We start from the raw sequence: 13,431 nt of genomic DNA, 5'->3' as shown, positions 1-13,431 counted from the left end.
GCATAACAAGTGGGACCAGCAACCAAATGCTGCAATGTGGAACGCTCTTCCCCCGGGCTTCCAGCCCTTACAAAGATAGCCCTCCCCACCCCCCGCCGCCAGTTTTCCACTCCCACCCACCAGACACTCCTCATCCTACAGCCACCGAGTGTTCTGTGCTCAGTGAGCTATTGGGGCTTTCCCCCTCCTAGGGCTTTTTGCTGACCCTTTTGTGTTCTTCTGCAAACCCTGAAGTTCCCACAAGCCTGCATGTACCTTCTTCTGTGTGGATAGCACATACCTCCCTTTTCTGCACGGATGGTGTCACTGTGGTTCCATAAAGGCCAGCAGTCAGGGAATGAGTTCGCTATTAGCATTTATGATTTATTCTTCCTTTGGTAATCAGGAGAAGGAGCAAGGAGGTATTTAGGGCACTGAAGTCAACCACTGGAAATCTTATTTAGCCTCTCCTTTCTGGCTCCTCAGATGCAAGCAACAGTCACATTTTCTATCATATATTTGCAGCCATGAGGGCTAGAAACTTGCTTTTCCTTTTAAAATCAAAGCTGGGTTTCTCAGGAAGCTGAATTCTGTGCCTAGTACCATATTCTGCATGCGCATAGCACAAACACAGCCTTGAATATGACCTCCATCAGAAACCTACCACATTCATAGACTGGACAGCACTGATCAGAATCCCTACGTAATCTTGGAATTTCACAGGGACCACAAACAGCAGCTATAATGAGAGGAAAACAATAAGCCACATTTATTAATATCAAAAGCAAAAATCATCAACTTCCCAGTGTTGTCTGGGGCCACTCTGTTCTCCATTCACTAGTCTGGAGGCCAGAACTAAACATTTCTCTCAGAGGTGTCCAAGCCTTTTAACAGGGATGAGGAGAAATCTGTTCAGTAATTTCACACTTTTGAACCAAGATGCACACTCAATTATCCCCTGAAATTCACACTTTTCTGAATTTAGCAATGGAATTCTCCAATCAAAAATATATTCTATGTGTGTGTGTGTGTGTGTAAAACACACACATATGTGCATATATTAGGAATATTGCTTGCAAAAGATGTGTATATTAGGCAAAATCATGTATAAAATGCCTTTATTAGGAGAAATGCACACAAAATGCATAGAGATTTACGTGCAAACTTTAAAATAATCGAAGTTCAGAATGAACTGAACTTTAAGACTTGAAAAAACACAGAGAAACTGAATTGACAGATTTGTCCATCCTACTATTAAAAAAAGCTGTCCAGGTCCTAAAAAAAAAACTAGTAGTAAGGGTTTCACAGATACAAAGCACATGTAGTTAGGAAAGGGGTCCCCAACCTTTTTGGACCCTTGTGCACATATGAGAATTTGAGACCCTGCTGTGGGCAACAACACAAAATGCCTCATCAGTGGATCACCACTTTGGCATCTGCCTGTCGCGTCTCTGGATCTTAGGCTGTGTCTTATCCAGCAAAAGCCTTTGTTTCATGTCTATGAGAAACCACAATGCCTCTTTAATAAGGGATTGTCTAATTTGGCTAATTGCTGGTGATGCAATACAGCTAATGCTTCTTTTAAACATATGTTTTGGCCGTGTCCGGTAGATGCTTCTTTTTGGCAGGAGGTTATTACACAGATAAATTGTGTACTGGAACAGTCTTTAATATTCAGTGATGTACAGGGTTTTTTAAATTATTTACCTGCTTAACAGAAATTAACAAATGGTCAACATAAATGGATTCTCTGCACCCTTGTGACAGCTAAAAACTGATATTACAACACTGGAAGGATAAACACCCACCTCCTATAATGCAATGGATTGAAGATTTAAAACATTGTCAATATTTCAACAGGTGGCATATACATACTACCTTCAAATGGATACTTATTTGGATATCGGGTCCACTTTTGTTGAACCACAAATATAATTGTTAGAAAGTTGTATGCATTTCATACAAATCCATGTATGTATATTAAAAAATGCGGGGGGAATTACATTTTTGGGGGTGCCCACGGGATGGCGTCCCATTCGCAGCTACCATTGGAGGTTTTTGCCATGTTGGGGACCCCAGGCTTAGGTGGTATGAAGCCAGTGATTGGAGTGGAGGGTGGAGGAACAAATGTGCTTCCTGAACGATCTGTTCACCTGGCTGGTTGGCAGTTTTCCCAGCTTTGCCTTGGTTCTTCCAGAATGTGCATGAGATACCGAATCAATAAAATGTCTATGAAATACACACAGTCTCACCGCTCTGCAAATGAAACTGGGAGGGACATTTTTCCCCATATCTTCATTAAAATTGGGTACACTGGGGAGTGTGGAGAGAGCATGGATAGTGGCCATGCCTGAATTAGAGCTTAATTCATGAAATAGGAAAGAAGAGACATTTTGCTTGTGTGCATATTTAACACCCCACCCCCGTCTGAACAATTCTGGCTTACGTTTAGCAGCTGGACAAGGCTGAACAGTGCAGTTTATGGTCCTGTTATCTAGGCACATGCAGATCTTGCAGGGTTCATTGGGAGAAATCCATGTTTCCAAGTGCTATACAAGAACAACACATTGTTTCAAAAAGAGAGATCTACTGATCATATGGTATGAAAAGTGGGCAGGATGGATGAGGGTAGAGATGAAGAGAGAGAACTAACACAGAAAATAAAACAAAACAGAAGACTACATATGGTATTGCTTTGAGCTGTTATAATACTCTCAAGAAACCAGAGATGTTACCCCACTTAACATAAAGATTAATACAATTAGGACAAAATGCAAAGAATGTATCAGATCTGTGCACAGCCCTCCTTTCAGACTTTATGAGCACAATTATAAAATATTGGAAGGAATACAGGGCATTGTGGGGTGCTGTTATTTGAAGAACCAGTCATGGAACAACCGATTGGTTCAAAATTGGGAAAGGAGTATGACAAGGCTGCACATTGTCACCCTGCTTATTTAACTTATATGCAGAGTACATCACGAGAAACGCCGGGTTGGATGAATCACAGGTCCCGGAAGATTGCCGGGAGAATTATCAACAACCTCAGATATGCAGACAATACCACTCTAATGGCAGAAAGTGAAGAGGGTGAAAGAGGAGAGTGCAAAAGCTGGTTTGAAACTCAACATTAAAAAAACTAAGATCATGGCATCTGGCCCCATCACTTCCTGGCATATGGAAGGGGAAGAAATGGAAGTTATACTGCTCCACAAAGGCCTTATCAATAAAATTGCTTGAATCTCCAGAGTCCATCATAGCCCAGGCACGCAGAACATGCCTTTCTGGAAGGTGAAGGCTTACCAGCAGACATAGATAGGGCTTCCATTCATGGGTCAGAAGATCCTCATGAGTTGGGCCAAACACTCTAGGGCAAATCATAGCTTATACCCCATCTCATTGCATGGGGTTTTGCTTTGCTGTATGCCTCAGGGGGTTGCAAGGTCCCTGCATGCTGGTGCTGGGGGCTGTAGGAATGACTGGTTGAAAGCATCCCTTTTTCTGCAACTCAAGATGTCCCCCGGTATGCCAACATTAGTTAATTAGACCTGCTAAAGTTGCAGATGCATCTACATGTACCAGCTCATCCTGAATGGGATCTTCCAGTCCCTCCTGGAACTGGTCAGTGAGGGTCACTCCATTCTAATCTAAATCCTGAACACATAGACAAAAGGCACCAATATAGTCTAGGAGCAAAGCCGCTCCTTGATGGGGATGTCAAATGTTGCGACTGGTTCCTTTTTTCCCTGCGGATCCGTGAAGGCTTGTTTTAATAATTCAGTCAGAAAGGCTGCAAATAGTTCAAGAGCGGGCTAGACCCCAAAAGATCTGGCGTAGCCCACTTGACTGCACTGTCGTTCATGAGGCTAATTATAAAACACACTCAGACTCCATCAGACATATAATCTTCAGGCCACAGGTCCACGTACCCCTGGCATTGTGCCAGGAAACTGGGGAATAAACTTGGGTCTCCACTGAATTTTTCAGGAAGGCTGACTGGACATCTTTCCCTGGCATGGGTGGGAGCACGGCTAGTAGTTACAGCCTGGGCAGCCTGCAGTTGATCCTGAAGGGTCATATTTGCAGCTGAAAGCTGAGCCAGTTCTGCTTTCAGAGCCTGATTGTCAGCCACAAGAGCAGGGATCCCCAATCTTTTAGGACCTGTGGGACATTGGGAATTTTGCCCACGGACTTGACCCCCTAGACAGATTTCTCTGACATCCCTAAGACTAATGTAGGATGACAAACCAGGAGTGTGTTCAGCTCCAACCCTCCTGGAAGAGCTGACTGGATTGCTAAAAGGCCCTCGCCAGTTCTGTGGGCTGAGACTTCTGCAGACTTGGGAGATGGAGGTTCTGCCAGTAACTCCTCCTCTGAGCCAGAGGATGATGGCAGGGCTGCGGCCTCTGGCCGTGAGGGCCTTGGATAAGGCACTGACTGTCCTATCCATGAAAAAGCAGGCTGTGCCTCATTCTCATCAAAATCCTCTGCTGCACAGCGGAAGACCTGAGGGCTGGGGGTCATGGCAGCCAGCTCCCCAGACAAGGAAGAGCAGGGATGGGGAGCCTCCACCCATGGACATAATCCAGCCCCAGAGCTTCCCCATCTGGCCTACAGAGGCTTGGGTTCACTCCATGGGTCCTGGCCACTCCTTCCCTAAGCCCCACTCCATGTCCTGGAGGCTACAGTGGGCTTGGGAATGAGGCAAGGAGAAAATCCCTTTGTTATCTCTGATCACAGATTCCCCCTACTTAGCATGCCACTCCCCATCCCCTTCTTCTCATGATTTTTATTTTATTTCCTAAGATTTTTTTATTATTATTAATCTGGGAGGCTGTGTCCACTGTCCAGGACTCCGAACCACTGTCCTCAAAGGATCCCAATGTCTTGTCCTCAGAAAAAGAGGCATCAGAATTAATGGAAAAGGACTCAGCCATGGAAATGAATCACAAAGATTCCATCTCCCTAGGATCCAGTTCTCCAGAAAGACCCGAGGGGTCAGCTTCCCTGCATCCAAAGGAGGTTGCATTATCTTCCCCAGACTCCAAGGGCTTGGGCCATGAGGACACTTAGCATGCCAGAGCCACTCCCACATCGTTGAAGCCTGAGACTGCTAAAACAGGCCAGGCCCCTTTGAGAGACCAAGCCTCAGACAGTAGTGAGGCAGGGCCTATCAGCCTAAATAAAGCTACACTGTTATTTAAGCCTCAGACTTGCTGTGCTCCTTGTTGGAGCAACATTCAGACCAGCCTGCAGATTCCAGCCCCAGTACCACTAGCAACGTTCCATGTTCCTGTTTTTGTTACCTGACCTTGCAGACCATTCCTGAAACCTGACCTTGCGGGAAAAGCTCAGTCTGTAGGTTAACCCTGCAACCCAGGCCTCAACTGCACCCAAAGCATGCTAAATCCTCATCATAGCAGAGGAAGGACAGAACAGGCTGGCTTGCTGCAAATCAAGGTGCTGCCCTCCAGCACCATCTTTGTGTTCAGAAGAGTGGTTTTGTATTTTGGAGATCAGACCCCACCTCTGAGAATGTTCTGTGATTGGCCATGTCCACCATGGCAGCCATTTTGTGAGAGTACCCATGATATTCTCAAAATTCCAAATATGCCCACTGACTCAAAAGGTTTTGGTAGGACCCCTCATGTAATGGTTCATTTTGCACCCATGAAGGACTTCTCTCAAATAAGCAGGCAACTGAGATACAATGATACTCCTGCCCCCCCCCCAGTTCTCATGTTGTTCTTTAGCCTTTGTAACATGTTTAATAAATGTTTCACTTGCATACTTTTAGTGCCATTTTGCTTTAGTAACCTGTCTTTGAGATAAACTTTCTCTGCCTAGCCTTCCTTGCTGCATGAACAAGTGGGGAAAATCCACTTGTTTCCAGGGCAGGGGGAGCTGTATGTGAGAATTCTTGTATGTTGCCTATTAGTGCAAGAATCCTTGCATGTGGCCCCCCAGCTTTGCACATGCACACACACACACACACACACACACGTCTTTGTTGGGGCAGCAGCGTGGTGTTAATCTGGCACTGAAAGGGTTAAATAATTTTACTAATGAAAGACTGAAGAGCCTACTTCAGACTGCAGATGGCCAGTTTGATCTGGAATGGTTAAACGGTCTGAATGAGGCTTTTGAGGAGACCTACAAGAAGACCCCCCAAAAGATCCCAGACTCATATGTAGAAGACCCCAGGCTTCTATTCAAGACCCTTGACCCATTGGCAAGGCTGTGAAATTGGGATTTTATGCTAATGTTATGGCATTATAATACTTCTAACTAAGGATTTAAACAACTGGCTTTGGAAGAAGAGAAAAAATGTGGCTGTCTTTTGCAAACAGCTTCTCCAAAGCAATAGCAAGGTCATGGTGAACTGTGGTGACAGAGCTGCTGATAGGAAGCAGATGAAGAGAAGAAGTGATGCATGTTCCGATACCAACTAAGAGGAAAAACCTCTGCTAAAGCAGATGGCGTGGTGCACCTGCCTGATAAGAGATGCTGGAGCATGTCCTTACTCGGTGCCCTATTGGTTTGGGGAGTCAGAACAACAAGCATGAACAATGATTTGGAAGAGATGTTAAGGCTCATGTGACCAACGAGGACCGTGAGTTCAAGGAAGATGTACCAGGGAGAAACCTGTCAATCAAGATAACATGCCCAGATGGAAGCCCTTTAGCAATATTTTAGGAAGTTTCAGATTAACCCATTAGTGATCACGCCAGAGATGTTCCCAAAACACATGAGTGTAAAACGGAGATTGTTGGGGGAAAGACAGATATGTTACCTCTGATTGGTGAACAGGTGGCTTAACACACCCCTTTTTTGAATGGAAGAGGGTTGATTCATCACTCACAGGGGGCCAGCTCTGGCCAGAACTAGCGTACAAAAGCAAGAGCAACGAGAGTTCTTCATGACTTCTGCTTTGCTACTCTCTCTCTCTGCTTTGCCTCTGATCTTCTCTGGACCACCAGACCCAAGGATTTGGGTAACTGTGGACCTCTTTAGACTGTTACACTTTCGAACTTGAAAATAATTTAGGGATGTCAGAGAATTCCACCATGGATCTTGGTGAGGCCAAATGCCAGTGCATTTGGTCCCCCGAAATCCGTGGCGGAACAAAGCCCCCACCCCCCCACATGAAAGGTGCGCGAAACGGAGCATTTACCTGCTGCTGTCCGTGCTGACTTGCGAATGGCGGCCACACTGCTTCCTCATCATAGCTGTGATAGGCTACGTAAATAATTAGGTAGCCTATCACGGCTAACACAGGGATGCCATTTGCATCCCTGCGGAGGCCGTGATAGGCTACGTAAGTATTTACGTAGCCTATCATGGCAAGCTAAAAAAAAAAACAGCGTATGCAAATTGCAGCAGCTACGGCGGCCGCCATTTGCATTCCCTTTTTTTCACTGTTTTAGCCTACATAAATATTTACGGAAGCTATTATGGCGAGAGAGAAAAAGGAACGCAAATAGCACACACTGAGCTATTTGCGTTCCCGTTTTTTTCGCCGTAATAGCTTATGTAAATATTTACGTAGGCTAAAACAGCGAAAAAAAGGGAACGCAAATGGCGGCCGCTGTAGCTGCCGCCATTTGCGTACGCTGTGTGGTTTTGGGGGGGGTTTTGCATGCAGGCTGCCCAGCGGCCGGATGTCCAGCTGCGGGGAGCACCAGCCAGCAGCTCCGTGGAATCTCCGCAGAGCGGAGCCGGCTGGGTTAGGATTTTGGTGGGAGGTGCGGAGCGCCTCCCCCCCACCGTGAATCACCCCGTCGAAAAGGTAAGTGACTTTCATACATCCCTAAAATAATTTCAATCCTTTACTTTCTGAAGTTAGGTCATAGAATGTTTTCTGAAGTTGGGACTTCATTTTATTTCTGAAAATGAGATTTGGAATCATTTCCAGACCTGAAGCTGACTTTGAACCAAAGTTGGTTAACCATTTTAATACCAAATTCGGTTAACCCCTTAAGTGTCATTACATTTTAGGTTCTAGAACTGGGTGCAAAATTTAGATTTAAGATTTTTTTACTTGATGCAATGTTTTTATAAGTGATGCACCCAGAATTAACCTCTTAAGTCCCACAAACATTTTTATTTAGACAACTTAATTTTCACTTTTAGACTTTGGTTTTCACACTCTAGTTTCTACATTTAACTACGTAGTTAACTACTCAGTTGTCAAGTTTAATTCTTCTCATGCCTAGATGAATTTAGTAATTTAGTTACATTCAAGTAGTGTGCTGGAGGAAGTCAAGGGGAAATTAGACATTTCAGCATGTTTTAGTTTAGCTTTACGACACAAGTAGAGTGCAGGTGGGTCCTAAGGGGGAGTCATACTATCCAAACCACAACACTAGAAGCTCAATTTGCTATCTTGCTGCTATATTTATAGTGCCAGTTTTGTCAACTGCAATTCTTTTAGTTATTCTTAAATTTATGTTACATTCTCTTTCACTGCTAATAATATAATCACAAAGAAGCTTCTAAATTATAATCATAGAATCATAGAATAGTAGGGTTGGAAGGGGCCTGCAAGACCATCGAGTCCAACCCCCTGCTCAACACAGGAATCCAAGTCAGAGCATCCCTGACAGATGGCTGTCCAGCCTCGTCTTGAACGCCTCCAGTGTGGGAGAGCCCACCGCCTCCCTGGGTAATCATGTAAACACAATGCTAATTTTCTTGGGGAGCAATCCTATGGCTGCTAGACAGCAACTAGACAGCCACAGGATATCTGGTTTTCCAGGAACCAACCTTGGAGCCCATGCTCCAAGGTTGGTTCCTGGAGAACCGATCTCCCTTGCACTTCTGCGCTGCCTCAGAAGCAGCGCCGAACAACCCCATGCTCTCTGCTCACAAGAGGAGCGTGGAGAGGCCGAAAGGGGGCATTCCAGGGTGGGGAGAGTGGAAATTCCTGTACAACACATCCAATGTGTCGTATAGCAGCCTCCTCCACCGCTCAGCCCTCCCACGGCTAGACAGCCACAATCAGCTGTCTAGCCAAAAATGCAGGGCAGGAGGAGTGCGGGGGAACGATCCCCTCCATGCTTCTCCTGCCCTGCATTGGATAGGCGGTTGCCTTCGAGTTCAGAGGCAGCCACCTATCTGAATAGGACTGTGACCTTAATTTCTGTAATTTTCTTAAATAAAGAATTTAATGTCCTTCAATTTACTTTTGAGTCTGTGGTGATGTTTGCCTGTTTGGACTTAGTTTGTTTACCCACCAGGGTGTCTCAAAACTAATTGGTATAGGTTCTGAAGCTAAACAGGACCAAATAAACATAAGGCTCCCAATATCATACATGCCCAGTGCAAAAATGCAGCAGAACTACCTGTCCCTAGTAGGATGATGAAGCGAGAATGGAGGATGGATGGTGGAGCAAGTCATACAGAGAGAGAGCAAGCAGTTTCCCATTAAGTGGTACTCCGCAGGAGCCTTTAATTATTTCATTAGTTTGTGTGGTACGCTAGTGTGCCGATTGGGAAATTATGTCTCAGAAAAACTAAGCAGTAACTAGAGAGAGCTACCTGGTGACGCGTCCCGTCTTCACTAGTGCACTGTGTGCAGACCTCTTCATGAACACAGACACCATCTAAGGTCACTTGTCCCGGTGGACAGAAGCAGCCTTCTGTGGGATGATCCATGCAGAGTTCTGGGCTGGAACCATTCTCACAGTGCTTTGTGCAGCCCTTTCGACAGTGCTCATATATCAGTGAGACTGGACATTTCATAGCTGTTAAGAACGCAGGACACAAGAAAATAATTGACTCAGTAGTAAGTAAAGATTTTGTTCAGAAGGGAGATAGGATAAGATAAAGGCAAAAACAAACAAACAAACAATAATCCACCCTGGATTCGGTGAAATACCAAGGGGTGGGAGGGGCATATTCAAGGTTAAAATGCAAAACAAACAAAACAAAAAAAGTGGATGTTAAGAGTACTTATCATAATCACCTTTTGGTACTTATAGAAATGTTGTCAACACTGGACAAAGTCGCCCTTCCCTTTTTTCCCTTGTATGCTTAGCTAACACATAGACCCATTTGTTTATGACAGGGGCGGCCAACTTTGAGAGCACTGGGGGCCATTTCTGCAGGGGCCGTGCAGTCTGTGGGGCGCCCTCTCCCGAGAAAGAGTGCCATTGCCAGTGGCAAACCACTACAGAGCACTACTTTGTAAACAAGCTAAATTTAACTCTTTGGGCACTCTGTAGCAGCTATGGACCAGCAAACATGTCAAATTCAGCTTGCAAACAGGCTAAATTTGGCTATTTTGGCACCCCATAGCTGCTACAAATGCCATTTTTTAAATTATTCCTCTTGAAAAGATCTGATGCTTGAAATGCATCAGGATCCTTTCATAAATCTTGGTTTGTACTATTCTGGATTTCCCCCCATGATCTCTCCTCCAGGTAGAGCTAGGAAAACCTCCTGCCTCAAACCTTGGAAAGCTGTTGCCAGTCAGTGTCGACAATACTTGATGATGATGAAGATGATGATTTACGTTTCTACACCACCCCACAGCCGAAGCTCTCTTGGTAGTTTACAGAAGTTAAAATATTAAAATACAATATGCACAGTTTAAGAGCCATTTACATAAAAGCACACAGACAATATACACAAACAACATATAACTAAAACCAACTTTGAACAGTCAGTCATAACAAAAGACACATCCAGGACCGATTAAAACGCATCATGCGCTGCCAAATGCCTGGGGAAAGAGAGAGGTCTTAACCTGGTGCTGAAAAGATAACAATGTTGGTGCCAGGTGGACCTCATTGGGGAGCTCATTCCACAGATGGGGGGCCACCACCGAGAAGGCCCTCTCCCTCGTTGCCACCTTCCGAGCTTCCCTCAGAGGAGGCGCCCAGAGGAGGACCTTAGATGCTGAACACAGAGCACAGGTAGGATCATTTCAGGAGAGGTGTGCTGTCAGGTATCGCGGTCCCAAGCTTTATAAGTTAAAACCAGCACCTTGAATTGAGCTCAGATGCACACAGGCAGCCAGTGCAAGCAGGCCAGAGCCGGTCTTATATGTGCGGACCTTCTTATCCCCGTTATCAATCTGGCTGCTGCATTTTGCACGAGCTGCAGCTACCAAACCGTCTTCAAAGGCAGCCCCATGTAGAGTGTGTTGCATTAATCTAACTTGGAGGTTACCAGAGCACAGACAACTGAAGCCAGGGTATCCCTGAAAGACAGGGGCACACAGCTGGGCCACCAGCTGGAGTTGGTAGAAGGTACTCCGTGCCACTGAGGCCACCAGAGCCTCAAGTGGCAAAGATGGTTCCAGGAGGGCCCAAAGCTACAGACCTGCTCCTTCAGGGGGAGCGCAGCCCCGTCCAGAACAGGCTGAGCACCATGGACAGATGGACCGTGAGCCTTTAATCATAAGGTTCGCGCATCAGGGTTGGCCTCTGATCCTTGTGGCTTTGAAGCAATCAGATGCATGAAACACACAAGCATGGGAGAACTCCCCCCCCCCGCCCCCAAACACACACACAAATCCCTGCGAATGATAATTATATAGAGCAGCCACTCCTTCAACCTGCATAGCTAGAGGCTGGTCTAAACATGCAGGAGAAGGAGAAGCTACAATATTGGCATAGCAAAGCTGATTGTGCCACTTCAGAGTGCAGATGGAAGATGCCATTTCCGAATGTTTTCAGAATTAGAAATAAAACATAACAAAAACTCCCTGCAAAAAAAGAGAAAAATTAAAGGAAGAAAAAGAAAAGTTCTAGCCCAGCTCACGAGTTTTGTGCTTGAAGGGAGTTTTTAATGTAGGGGTACATTCATGAATATGATCCACCACTTGCATTCTGAAGAGGTGCTATCTACTACCTCACTATACTCCTGTTTGTGTAGACCAGGTGAGGGGCTGGAGGTGGATGACAGATTTTTCCCTCATAGAATCAAAGGTGTTGTGATAGAGCTATTTTTGCTTGTGATATATGTAATTGTTTTCACTCCACTACTGTTTCTGGTTGAATAGGGCTCAGCACTTCAAAATCCTGAAAATCCTGTTTGATCAGAGGCAACTGTAGAGCAATAAAAGAAAGAAAGAAAAAAAGAAAGAAAGAAAGAAAGAAAGAAAGAGGAAGAAACAATATGAAGTGACATTATGATAATTCCACCTTTAGCTATCATCTGTCTCTAACCAAGGAATCTTGAAATCTACAGGGCTGAGTTTGCATTACAGAACACAAACTCCGGGTACTTCATTTAGAACTTAGCAACATCTGTAGAAGCCTTCACAGCTGTAAAGAAAGGCTTGAAAATGTGTTGACCATTTCTCTTAAAAGCAGAAATGGTTAGAGGTTGATGCGGGCCTCCCAGTTTATAAAGCACTCAAGACTTATTTCTGAAAATTCCCTATATGTGCATCAGTACACATAAAGCTTTCATAGCCTCTGTCCCAACCCCCGCTAATCTCCTAATTCAGCAAAAACTTCTTTTAATTAAAAAAACAAATTAATTTGAAAAATTACATACATGCATATACATTTCTTTGATTTGTACAAAGCAGTTGCATTTTCTGGTTACAGAATACAGTGTGGTTGTTTGAAATTCTAATGCTGTTATTTATTTTTAAAAATATTTATAACATCCGTATGTCAGTTGTCCAGCCTAAATGTCAGGGCCCAGGCTCAGCACTACAGCGGGCCTTGTAGGTTATAGCCAGGATTTGAGTAGAAGTCACCTGGAAGGGCCTGGGCCTATTCAGCCTCTGGAGTGTCAGCATCTGTTTGAGCTCATCTCTGCCAGTGTTCTCAGAGCAGAGCTGGGGGAGACACCCCACTCCCTGTCTGCCTGCTGGTCTGGCCTTGGCAGGCAGGGAGACTGGAAGCTGTCCGTGAGAACATGACAGAGGTGGGGCGGGGTTTGCAGAAGGGTCGCCCAGGTTGAAGCGTCACACCTGGAGGGCTGAGCAGTGACGCTCTGTTCAGACAGGGGCCTTGCTGAAAGGCTACAGGCCCGTGTCTGTCAAGGGATCCAGAGGGGGTGTCCTACAGTCACGCCTTCCCTTTTAAGCAGATGCAAAGGCAAAGAGCCTTTGCTAGGAACATCTCATCTTTGTTGCTCGAAGCCTTCTCTGTTTGGATCCATCATCATCTGGGCTTTTGAGAGGCACTCTGCACATGGACTCTCCCTTAACTGGAACTTTGGATTGCTAAGAACTTGCCATGAAAAGTACGGTGAGGCTTTTCATAGACTTCAACTCCCGTTTGCTGTGGACTGTCTGTCTTTGTTTGTCATCAGCTCATTGTACTGGCAGGCTGTGTTTGATCCACGACATTTGGACTTTCCTCTGCCTGGACACATGCAGTGTGGAGTTACCAATGCGAAAACGGTGGCACGGAACTCCCTGCATGTCTGGGTTTACCCTTCCCTTGATCTTGATAGGCCTTGACCATGTAGCCTGGAATTATCAGC

General features: G+C 45.3%; 1 protein-coding gene across 1 annotated transcript in view; it reads right to left on the bottom strand.

The window, feature by feature from the left end:
• The window catches only part of VWF (von Willebrand factor), a 273,421-nt gene that overhangs the window by 60,599 nt on the left and 199,391 nt on the right, over positions 1 to 13,431 (bottom strand). The window contains exons 38-40 of the mRNA XM_084811394.1: positions 9,520 to 9,725; positions 2,426 to 2,528; positions 644 to 718 (exon numbers count right to left, since the gene is read on the bottom strand). Coding sequence (XP_084667520.1) covers positions 644 to 718; positions 2,426 to 2,528; positions 9,520 to 9,725 — 384 coding nt within the window. The remainder of the gene's footprint in view (positions 1 to 643; positions 719 to 2,425; positions 2,529 to 9,519; positions 9,726 to 13,431) is intronic.

This window comes from Heloderma suspectum, chromosome 7, assembly GCF_057233095.1.
Source record: "Heloderma suspectum isolate Gila_16-S chromosome 7, 16-S_ref, whole genome shotgun sequence".
In the NCBI taxonomy this organism is placed as follows: domain Eukaryota; kingdom Metazoa; phylum Chordata; class Lepidosauria; order Squamata; family Helodermatidae; genus Heloderma; species Heloderma suspectum.
This window is presented reverse-complemented; position numbering and strand designations above follow the sequence as displayed.